We start from the raw sequence: 12,851 nt of genomic DNA on the forward strand, positions 1-12,851 counted from the left end.
CAAGGGCAGATAGGCTGTGTTAATCAGGCATTGGACTCTCCGAGGAGTGCACTGGAGAATGATCAAGTTTTGCCTTATACAAAAACAGCAAGTAAATACTGTGTCCTAAGCGCAAAGGATGTATGCACCTTGAGGTAAGTCTAAAATCAGATACAATTGAAGATGGTACCATATCAGCCTAACACATTGATAATATTTACACATATGACGTTGCATCTGCATAGACACTATTAGGAAGATTCTAAGTTTGTTGGGAGGACTAAGATCTGTCTATATATGTCCATATGGAGCGTAGTGCAACGGAGCTCAGTTCTGATTCCAACACAGGAGTTCAGAATGCACCATTATAGAACAGATTATGAATATTATGTACCTGCAGAAATGACTATTTGAAGTAGTACAGTTATGCTAAGCAATCTGCCATTATTCTTTGTGATGCTTTTCTATATTATATGTATAGCAGAAATAGCAGGTTTCCTTAAGGAAGCAATTAGTTGATGTATAAAATATAGATATACTATTTTGTCAAAGACCCAGTGCAGACATCCAAGCCACAATGTTTGATTAATGTAGATAGATATTGTCCATATATAGGCTTACAATAATGTCCAGAGGTGCTCATTTAGCAAAAAGCAGCAAGAAAAGGGTACTCCCTCCCCTCTCTACAGCAGAATTGCTATGCCACCAGGCTCAAACTTTTGAGCTGGCAACCTGGAACCTATGCCGCCTATGATCTGACCTAAGCATAGTATACAAAATTGTCTGCTACAATGTCCTACCCTGTCACAACTACTTCAACTTCAACCTCAACACTCAATAATATGCAGGCACACATATAAATACACAAACTCAGTATAAAACAGCTCCAAATTCGATCGCAGAAAATACGACTTGAGCAACAGAGGTCGTCAACGCCTGGAAAGCTCTGGAAACCCAACTTGTTGTTACATCCTCAAACCCCCACAGCTTCAACTTCAAACTGTCTACCCGGCGACCTAGCCCATTCCTAAGAGGCCGTAAGCGTGCTACAGTCCCTGCTTCTACTGTCCCAATTATTTTTACTCTTTTCCTTTGTTCATTCCATGTTTATACTTATACCTATTATCTTGTATATGTTTGACAAACCAAATAAAATAAAATAAAAAATATACAAAGACAGCTTATGTAGATTGACTAAGCTCTGATAAAATAAAGGTATGTTAATTGGCAGATCTTAGTATAACAGAATACACCACTCACCCAACCTTTTTTTAAAACTTATTTATAGATTCCCACATCTATTTTAACTAAGCTTTTTAGTTACAGATAAAAACTGACTATATATTTAGAAACTATATTTTTAGGGAAAAAAATGCTTCTTGAAAAACATCAGTTGATGAACAATGAACTGATCCAAGTTGTAATCTCATTTTTTGCTTATGAACCTTTTGCCTATGAACTTTCCAAAAAAAGTGTTACCTATAATTTCTAGCTATGATTATTCCATAATGTCAGTTTCTAGTAAAAAGTAGGATCAGATTTAAGGCTCCTTCCCAACATCATCTATATATTAGGTTTACCAAAAATCAGACCAACCACAATATATTTTATTATTTTTTATTCAAATAAAATGTTACTGATCTTAATGTACATCAAAAGACTAAGGAAGTATTTAGATGAAAATGACAACCAATTAAACATGTAATGTAATTTATATAATAAATTGTCTATAGGGTCTGAGTTTTGGTACACCTTGTATATTTTGCATCGTTTAAAATGTGAAGAAAGTTCAGGCCAAGTTATTAAAGAGGATATTAATAATATTCTAATTGTGTCTGTAGTGTTTTTTAATTAATCATTTAAATTTCATGAAGCACAAGGTCAAAGAGTAAGTACAATGGCACAAATCAACAAAGTTAAAATCTTCATATGAAACTCAAAATTGTTTCCATTTCATAAGAACGTTCTCCATAATGTATCAAACTGCTTAAAATAACTTACCAACATAAAAACTTTAAGAATATTTATTAATCTTGCAGCAACATTAGTTTTAACACTATTTTTTCTCATAACTTCATGCTTATTTTTACCAATTTGTGTCTATTTGCATTAATTTGACATGGACATTTAGAAATAATGGCTTTTATCAACAAAGAAATCTCTCTGAAAATAATTATTAAAGATTTTAAAACAAAATGTTGGGACCCATTTTTTACAAACATCCATATAATGTACCAATATAAAGTGCTTCAGATGATTAGGAATTATTAATAAGCAAAGAATGTCAGCATACAAAAGAATTTATGTTTGACGTTGGTCATCTTAATATCCCACATTCTTTCAATTGCCTAATAAAATAGACCAGCAATTCCTGAATCAAATTATAAGGAGGAAATATAGGACATTGATCAGTTCTATGTGACATTCTAATCAACAAAGAAATTATTCCAATTATGATAGCCAGGTAACAAGGTCAGAATACAACCTTTTAATACAATAAGCAAAAACGAAAGTAAAATTATAATTGGCACATGTTTTAAAACTGGCACGTTTTAAAAAATTAAACTGTACAATATCAAAGTTTTGATTATAAACACAAGATCTATTGCCAAATCCACCTTATTTGATTTTATACTAATCCAGTGTTTTCTGATGCGTGATATCTTTTTATAAAACCTGATTGGCAATATCTGGTAAGTAATATATAGTAATAAAGTTATGTAGTTTGAAATTTTCAAACTAAGGTACTTGTCATTTGTGCTCTTGCCTTTTTAGATCATTAGAAGACATCAATCCAGCTCTAGGCAAGAATTGTAAAGATGAAATCTTTCTTTCACAACTTTCTTATATTAATGATACAACACAGACCAAAACTGCACACACCTTTGAACATAAAGTATTATTATTAATAAAATCTCACAGCAATTTCAAATAAATACCTGACACTGAGGCTATCTTTAGCTGCCTTAATTGCCTGAAGATGTGAAGCAATTGCAGAGAGGACTTCTATATCAATCCGATTGAATTCATCAAAACAACACCATGATCCAGATTGAACAAGCCCTAAGAACAATTTTCCCATTACCTTACACAGATAAAGAAAAATAAAGCATAACAAGTGAGGAATAAAGTCTCGTACAATTTATCACCAAGCTCAAGAGTAAAACAGCTACATTTACCTTTGTAATACTTATAAATGTACTTATAAAAAAGTTTTATACATAGTAAGTCCTTTTTAGAAGCCTGCTTTTTGTCCAATATTGCTCATTGCATTGTCTCTAAGATTGCACTCAGAGTCTGAATAGCTTTTGGCCCATTTCACACATCACTGAGCCTTTGGTTCTGCTTCAAATTGACATGACCTCTGCCAGCATCGTTTGTAACCTTGTCTTGGTTAGCTGTTCTATAATTGTCCTCATCTAATGGTATATTGCACCCTCCATGGTTTTAGTCCTTTGCAAACTAGTGTCAAGCACAAAACACCTGGAGTATTCGTTGAGTTCAAAGCACAGAATAGTTTATTATCGCTACCTCTATACAAAAATCTAGTCAAGTAATGGTCAAAGCCAAATTGCGACCCTACCTGGATCGGGAGGCCCTTCAGATAGTCACTCACGCCCTTGTGACCTCAAGACTGGATTACTGTAACACTCTCTACATGGGGCTGCCCTTGAAGAGTGTTCGAAGACTTCAGTTAGTCCAGAACGCAGCCGCGCGATTGTGGGTGCACCCAGGGACACCCACGTCACACCTATCCTCCGCAAGCTGCACTGGCTACCCATTAGTCTCTGGACCCGTTTCAAGGTGCTGGTCGTCACCTATAAAGCCCTACATGGCATCGGACCTGGGTACCTGAGAGACCGCCTCCTGCCGATTACCTCCCATAGACCTATTAGATCTCACAGGTTAGGTCTCCTCCGGATTCCATCTGCCAGCCAATGTCGGCTGGCGACTCCCCGGGGGAGAGCCTTCTCTGTTGCAGCTCCAGCCCTTTGGAAAGACCTCCCCGTGGAGATCCGGACCCTTACTACCCTCCCGGCCTTCCTCAAAGCCACCAAGTCCTGGCTGCTCCAGCAGGCCAGGGGGCTTGTGAAATATCCAGCCCCACGGTAACTGTGAATGTTGTATATTTTAAAGTGTTGTTTTGTTTATTTATCCCCTTCCCTTGTTTATTGTAAGCCGCCTGGAGTCCTTCGGGAGTGGGCGGCATACAAGATCAATAAACTAAACTAACTAAACTAACAATTGCGCACGAGCACACAGCATACAGCGCCTACGCAGCTAGGGTGTCACAGGGTGGTGCCATGAGCTTGCATGCGCAGCGCGTGTGCCCGAAGTGGATGTCCGGCCCCATTGCAGCGTACTAGTTGTGATGGGATCCGGAACCCACCACTGTTAGATAAAGGTCAAAGGAATTCATGGGGAGCTGGACTTCGGTCTTTAATCAACTCAATGATTCCAAATTGATGACACATTTATTCCTCCTTTCCAGCTCAGTCTGCTCTTCTCCTACAACTAGCCTTGATTGCTCCAGCCTTGTATGCTCAGGGTTTTCATCTTCTCAGCATCACTAAGTCATTTCTCACTGCCTTTATGGGAAGCTTACTAGAGTAAAGAAGCATAGGGTTATTAAATGGGACTATGCCAGAGACCATGTCAGGAAAGTGTCCATGGCACATATGAGTAGTCATATTCAAATAATAATTTAAAGAATTTAAACAAGAAGTGGATATAGTTGTGCTTTGGAACTCCCTCCTTCCACTTAAATGAAAAGATAAAGATTAGCTAGTATGGTAGGTGACATATTGAAAGTCAGCGTATGGAAGATAACCATCTCACTAGTTTGCTTTTGGAATAAAAGTATGCTTTATGATAGCCCAAGTCCACCATGGCACACAAAATGCGACAATATTAACAACATGCTCTCCAAATTCCAAATATGCTCAATATCTCAAAGGTTTGCCTACTGATGTTCTACACTGTATCTTAAAATAAAATTGTTTATCATACCTTATCATCCAAATCTCCAGAACAATTGTATGTAAGACAGAATTTTCCCAAAGCCTAAAAGTAAGAAAATACAGTATTGAATAGAAGAAGTTCTATGGAACTGAATTGTAATCAAATAAGCATTAAATATCAAATAAGATTATATACTTTGATTCAGATTTATCACTCACATTCCATTATTTTGCCCCTTTCCTAAAGGTAATCTACATTTTCAAATTTAAAAACTGAAATACAATTTTGAAAAAAAGAGGGCTCTCAAAAACATAGAATATATACAATATATGGAATGCCTTAGCAAAGAAAAAAAAATTCTGCTAATTCAGAATGCCTGGTAGTTAAACAATGTAAATTTTGTAATATATTATAAATTTTTGATACTCTGGTTCTTAAGCTAATATAAAAAAATATTTTTGGCAATCCTAAACTTACATATAGCTACTTGTTTAATATAGCTACATTTAAAATCTCTGCATATTTTGAAGGTTCAAAAGAAACCATATACTAAATGCAGGATTAAAAATAAATATTACCGTAACTTTTTTGCAGATCAGATAAAGTATATTTAAACAACATGTCGTGAGACAATGAAGTCTCCCATCACTATTATATTAACTATGGATTCAAGCTAACCTCTAATCTAAATATGAAAATTGCATGTTTATTTTTCATAGCTTTATAAATCTTCCATAGCAAAATAAAGTATCTTTCACTAGCAACCGTCAATTCATTGAAAATGCACAGTAAGGAATGAGAGCAATTTCATTTCATTTCCACATGTGAATGCTGTTTAGCCTGTTAGCTGAATATTAACATTGCAAGATAAGAAATTAAACTCTACTATCATATATATAGAATGTCTAACAAAGTAAAATTGCTGATCTGCTCAAATAGCTGATTAACAAGTTAATTGTATTTGGCCAAAAGATGTCAGTAAAATTTATATTCAAGGTCACCTGTAATGAAAAACGGACATTATTTATTTATTTAAAGCAGTTTTACTTCATTCTTAAGCATTTTCTAAAATGTCTTACAAAGTTTATTATTCATCTTTATATGTTAATTTTCAGATTAAAGCACCTAATAAAACTAAGAATTTTTATGACAAAAAGTTAAAGCTAGCGCTGATATAAGAAAAGAGAGCATAAAACATAATCTGAAAATGAAAAAGGCATATACATCCACATCTTATTGGATACCTGAGTATCATAAAAGGGGGAGATAAGAAGTGCACCCCAGAAAAATGAGGACTGGAGTCTTTTGGGATTTCCTAAAGACTTGGCTCTGCTTCCAGGCCTGGATGATGGTATCTGAAGAATCCCTGTTCAGTCTTTTTTCTGAAGGCTGAGAGTGCTATTTTTATTCAGGCAATCATGTTGCTTTAATCGTGTTTTTTAAATTTATGTATTGGATGAACTTATGTATAGAGCTATGGTGGCACAGTGGTTAGAACACAGTTTTGCAGGCTAACTCTGTCCACAGTCAGGAGTTTGATCCTCACCTATTGCAGTTTGACTCAGCCTTCCAACCTTTCGAGGTTTGGTAAAAGGAGGACCCAGATTGTTGCAAGCAATATGATGGCCTTGAAAGGTCCTCAGAGAGTGCTTTAAAGTACTATGATGTGGTAAATAAGCCTAGATGCTATTGCTATAATTAAAGATGATTTTTGGGAGTTAGACAGCCTTACAAAATCAAATAAATAAATATCTAGGTAGCAGCTTGTCAATCAGTATTGCACAAAACTCAGCACCCAACATATTATAAGAGATCTGAAACAAAAGTTATCTGTGTAATATATCTGAGCAGAGTCCTTATGCTCTTCAACAGCTCTGATTGCAAGAATTAGATATGTAAACGGAAGAATGAATAGTATATAAGAGTGGAAATGTGAGCAGTGAATATTCTATTTCAGTCAAGAGTGGTAACACATGGAACTCTGTGGTTAACTTACTAACTGATCCTAAGCTATCTTTATAATTAGTGCCTAGGTGTGATGACCTGCATCTGGGCACACAAGCAACACAGTCAGAGTGGAGGTTTGACTCCCTTTTATTGTTCCAACTCCCCACTCCCAAGTTCCCACAGTTCACTGTAAGTCCAAGAACAACGCTCAAACACACACACACACACACACACACACACACACACACACACCCCTCCACTAGTTCCTGGCTGCTGTGAGTCTAGAGAAGCAGTCAGTTCTGAGAGCAAACACAGTTCAGGAAACTTAGTTCCAGGGACTTCTGGTTGCACAGAGGCTGCAGAACACCCTGAAGCAGAGCTGTGTCACTGAGTACTTGCCCACGGCCAGGCCAGGCAAAGCAAGGCAAGTCGAACCCAGGCAAAGCAAGGCTAAGCACAGTAAGACAAAGTGGCAAGACATCAACAACTGCAAACATAGCTGGAAAAAGGCAATGTTTTTTCCCGACAAGCGCCCCTCCTCATGGCATCTCTTTAAATCTTATTCCCCAGGTGAGCCTTGTGATGAGGCATCAATTCCCCTGTGCTGATCTCCATCCTCTGAGCTTGAGGATCGGTGGGGGAGGCAATCGCTCCTTCCTAGAGCTCTGTCATTCCTGCGCTCCTCTGTCGACTCTTTCCCTTTCTTCCTCCCTCACTTGGTCATCCTGCTCCTTCTCTCTGTTACTAGCCATCCCTCCAAGGCCCAAGGGACCCAGGACTGCCTTGTCCTTCTCCCCCAGTTGTTCCTCTGGAGTCAGAGAGGCGACCCCATCCTCCTCCGTCGGCCCCATCTCCAACTCATCCTCTTCCTCGGACCCAGGCTCCAATGGGCCTTGACATTAGGGAAATTAGGGAAAGGGATCTTCCTGAGTGCTGCATATATGTTTTCTGTAAACAAATTTATTTCCTGTCTTTACCATTGCTGTGAAAAATTTGTTCCATTAAGTGGATCAATCACAGTCACTTGAGGATTTCTTATTAAAGCAAGAGAAGATAGAGCACATGCTAAGAGACAGAAAGAAGAGTGTTTGACTATGTGGGACTTATATCAGTTTGTAAGAGTTTGAAGGGAAATTGAATGGTGTGGCAGAACTGTGTTGTCCTGAAATATATATTGGCTACGAATTTTCTATAAAACACAGTATACATTTTACAAAAAGCATATCTTGATATAGAATATAGCACTTACTTTTGACAGATCTTTAACTGTCTCTGTTTTTCCTGTACCAGCTGGCCCAGCAAGACAGCAGCCTAGATTTAATTGTAGTGCTCCAGTAATGGTTAACCAACATTGATCAGTAAGAGGCGTGATAACCAATCGTGGAGAGCAGCCTAAATATTCATAACCATATTCAAAGGAAGCATAACCTTGAATAACTGTGCACAGGTTGCAATCATGCCATTTGTAACGCAATTGCCTAAATAAAACATGTTTACATAGCAGTTAATGACTCATATGGATTATCAAATGTTATAGGTATAGGTACAGGGATAAAAATTCAGTGTTGTAAGAATTGAATTTTTCAGTATACAAAAAGCAATCCAAAAATCCATTAAATACAAATTTATGTTAAAAGATTAGAAAATGAGGTATCTGGGAACTGGTGTGTTATAAAGGTTGAAATACAAGATCAGGAGTGGGGACTTCTTCATTATTCTCCCAAGCCTCTGAAGTCATAACAAGAAGCAATGGATGGAAACTAATCAAGGAGAGAAGCTATCTAGAACTAAGGAGAAATTTCCTGACAGTTAATCAGAAATTGTGAATGCTCTAACCCTAGAAGTTTTTAAGAAGAGATTGGGAAATTATTTGTCTTACATAGTATAGGGTTGGCTTTCTGCCTGAGGAGGAGGTTGGACTAGAAGACCTCCAAGGCCCCTCCCTATTCTGTTATTCTGATCCCAAGTTCTAAGCCTTCCGTAGGCATGAAAACAAGCTGGATGATCTTGGCCACTAATTCCCTCTCACTCTTAAATGGTATCAGACTTTGTAAATCATGTCTGAAGAAGAAATCATGTCACATTATGCATTTTGCATATGAACTAGGTGAGCACAGGGGAAAACAAGCAAGGACAAGCTCTAAGAAAAGAGTACAATGATGTAAAAGTATCTAAAATCAGGCTTTTATTTCAGTGATGTGAACATTCTGTTCAAGTATAAATATCCTGCATTGGCATGAGTTCACCTCAAGATAAAAGTAAGCTTTTATGCATAATACACTACCTCAAATGTCTTATTTATGTGAAACATTTAAATTCAAATGTCAACATAAGCCAGATTTTTTAAAAAAAATGATCTGTTGGAAAAGGCAGTGCAGTTGTATACTATTGAATTGCTCTTTGTTTTTTCATGCCAGTGGAAAATGCCAGGATGGTTTATGGTAAGTTACAGTTATGCTAAAAATAGTAAGAAATAAGAGATTCTTAGTACTTTCAGAGAGAAAGGGAAAAAAGTCTTCGTTTCCACTTGTTCCATACTAAGTACATCTGTTCTCAAGGACTGGAAAGTAGGCAATGTGACTAGATTGTTTTAAAAGGTCACAGAACAAGAAAAGGTTAGTTAGCTTAACCTCAGTTATGGAGACAACATTTGAAAGTGTCACTAAAGAGATCATATTAAGAAACATAGATCCGGCCTCAACAAGAAACCAACATTGCTTCAACAAAATTGCTAACAAAATGTCTACACTTTTAAAGGGTAAGATTCCAGCATGAAAATTTAGGGAACATAAATAGAAGTATCACACAGTCGTAACTCCCAAGTGGTTTTCAAGAACAGGCATACATAGAGTATGTTATAGTAATTCAGCTAAAGGTGACTAAGGCAGTGAATTCTGTATATCTACTCGGATCCCCTGGGTAAAATGCATGAAGTCAATTTATGAACACAAATAAAAGGGAATGAAATAATATTGAATCTGAAATTAAATATCTGCTTTGCATATTACATTTACGTTTTGGTTTATTTAAAATAATTATTCTTAAATATATCTTAGCATTTAAGAAAAATTATACCTTGTCCATTCAAAATCTTTAATGCCAATATCTTGATCTATCAATAAATGTAATATATCTCTATTATGGATGGACAAAGAAATCAAAGCTTCTAAAGTGCTTTGCTTGTGGTAGGGAAGAATATCTGATGCTATTTCTGTAAGCTGCTCTAGAACGTTGATCAGATCATCCAGGTCTTCTATCATCTCCTTTTTTGAATTAGAACTCAACATAGCTGCTTCACATTCCTGAGAAAACTTTATGTGACTCTAAAAGAGAAATACTATATTAGTAACGATAATAACTTATTACTTGTATTTACTTGTAAATAATGTAATTCTTGAGACAGGAGAGTATTTAAACATCCTTCAGAGTATCCACATTAGACTATGGCAAGGAAGTCACATTAAAATGTATTTCCCTTATTCCCTAAACCAAACTTGAGGAAAGGAAAATAAATCAATTAAGTCCTAAGAATAGAAGGAACAAAAAAAAAATTTCAAATGTGGAGGAACATAGGATAGGAAGAAACAAGTTGAATCCTTATAAGGCAGAAGAACTAGTTGCTCCCCAGACAACTACATCTGGTTGTTTGTTAACTCCTGTACTTACTTTGGGTAGGGTTAAACTCCTCCTGAAACAGCAAGTCCACAACCTGAAGTTGTGGTTGGTACATTAATTACAAGGCTCTTTAAAATCGGTGGTCCTATTAGCAATCATTCATATATCGGACACTTGGAATTCCACCTGGCAATATACTTTACATGAGTTTCCTAGGCTACTCAGAAACTTGAATTGATGCAAATTACAGTGGCTCATATCTATGTTGTAATGTGTACTTTCTTTAAATCAACAAATGAGAATAATCTTTTTCATATTCATACAATTCTCAATAATCTGCTAAAGAACAAAAATCTGCTCTGCACACATTTACCAGGATAAAATCACATTACATTTCTGAAATATTGTTTATTGTCATCCTTCCAAGCACACATAACAAATTAAATCTTTAATATTTTTTGCATTCATTCTTGCACTCTCCCTCTGTATAGGAAAGTAATACCAGCATTCTTTCCTTAGGACAGAGACAGTTTTTACTTACATGTTATACAGTCACTCCCAAGCAATCCACATGCATATATTATTATTTCTCCAGTTACATTATCTATACTTACAGTCTTATTTTTTAAAACAATCTTACAGATGTTATAACTCACTTTTCTTCCAATTTTTCTGGAACATTGATATGGCTTTATCTGACTCCAACCTGAGGACCTTAGTTCATCAAGTTGTCAGCCCACAAACAGCACACAATCAATCATTTAAGGGTGACCAGGCAGAAAATCAGCAAGAGTAGATGGGAGTAGATTCAGATGCTGTGGGCTAGATCCTGGCAAGCCTCTAGACTTTTGCTAAAGTTGTCTAGCTTTAATTTTATTTATTAATTTAAAACATTTATAGAGCTACACATTTTCCAACCAAGTAAATGTATAGTTAATATAGTTAAATAGTACTCTATTTTGCTTACCACAATCAATATCACCTGTCCTGGGTGGGTAAAAAACCATTCTTTAAATTCCATTTGATTCCACTCTGTAATTCCAACTTCTATAAACCTTAAAGTATATTATATAGTCAGAAAAAACATGAAATCTTTGAAAAAAATTACTTCTTACAAATTACTAAATCATCTCCAGATTATTTAAAGGAAGATTATTGATAATAAAATTACATATATTTTTCAAGAAACAGGGATATATTGCTCAGAATATGTAATTCCCTTATAACATTAATATTTAGCATCCTATATGCTATAGTATACTGATGACAACGAATTGCAACCAATAGCACAAAATGAAGAGCACTCTGATCTCCTTAATATATTCCGGTCCCAGGGTGGGGACCTGTAAAATTATTCAGCCCTTCAATTTGGTTCTTCACTGAAATGATCATGATTGCTCTCAATTGCCGATAAATGTTTTAACGATGAGTTTGTTTTGAACAAACTGCATATCAATTAAAAAAAAAAGTGATGATTTTTTTGTAATAGTTATATTGGTAGCTTTCCATATGATTAACATATACTTACTTTCTTACCATATTGCACATGGTATTCTCAACATTTTTAAGCCATTGTTCGACAGAACCTCTAATACGGACACCTCTATGAAACAGAATTTTAAAATTCAGTTTCAGGAATAAAAACACATTTTAATGTTTCATAGTTCTATACATTAATAAAAATACACCTTCCAATGGCCAGTATCAACCATTTGAAAACAAAAATATATTTTGGGAATATAATCTTATTTTGTCCTGAAACTAAACCAATTTTTCAAGAACAAATACCGTATTTATCGGCGTATAACACGCACCGGCGTATAACACGCACCCCCCATTTTAACACAAAAATTTGAGTAAAAATTTTTTTCATTAAAAATAAATGACTTGGAAGCTCGGAACTTAATGTTGGATTAAAATTTATAACATTAGAACATGAATTATAACATTAACTCCTCTTAAAAGGCAAATATGAAATGAAAAAACACCTCTTTGAGCAAAAAAACTTAATCAGAATCACTGCTTTTTGGAAAACCAAAAACCTCTTCCTCATCTTCACTCTCTCCCTCTTTTTTCCCTTCCTTCCCCCTTCCTCTTGCCTATCAACTTCATCCTCTTTGTCTTTCTGCTCTTTCCCTCTCTTCCCCTTTTCTTCCTACCTCCTTCCTTCTCCCTCCCTTCTTCTTTTTCTTCCTTTCTTCTTCCATCTTCCTCCTTCTCCTTCCATTCTTTCTCCTTCCATCCATCTTTTCTCCTTCCATCTTCTCCCCCCCTCCCTTCTTCTTTTCCTCCCCCCTCCCTCCTTCCTTCCTCTCCTTCCCTTTCTCACACACAGGAAGGGGAGGGGG

At 36.0% G+C, this 12,851-nt stretch overlaps 1 protein-coding gene across 1 annotated transcript in view; it reads right to left on the bottom strand.

The window, feature by feature from the left end:
- Positions 1-12,851, bottom strand: part of DNAH14 (dynein axonemal heavy chain 14) — a 227,018-nt gene that overhangs the window by 134,326 nt on the left and 79,841 nt on the right. Inside the window, exons 28-33 of the mRNA XM_032216059.1 lie at positions 12,032-12,106; positions 11,471-11,558; positions 9,964-10,211; positions 8,138-8,366; positions 4,990-5,043; positions 2,919-3,064 (exon numbers count right to left, since the gene is read on the bottom strand). Of these exons, the coding sequence (XP_032071950.1) occupies positions 2,919-3,064; positions 4,990-5,043; positions 8,138-8,366; positions 9,964-10,211; positions 11,471-11,558; positions 12,032-12,106 (840 nt within the window). The remainder of the gene's footprint in view (positions 1-2,918; positions 3,065-4,989; positions 5,044-8,137; positions 8,367-9,963; positions 10,212-11,470; positions 11,559-12,031; positions 12,107-12,851) is intronic.

This window comes from Thamnophis elegans, chromosome 4 (assembly GCF_009769535.1).
Source record: "Thamnophis elegans isolate rThaEle1 chromosome 4, rThaEle1.pri, whole genome shotgun sequence".
Lineage (NCBI taxonomy): Eukaryota > Metazoa > Chordata > Lepidosauria > Squamata > Colubridae > Thamnophis > Thamnophis elegans.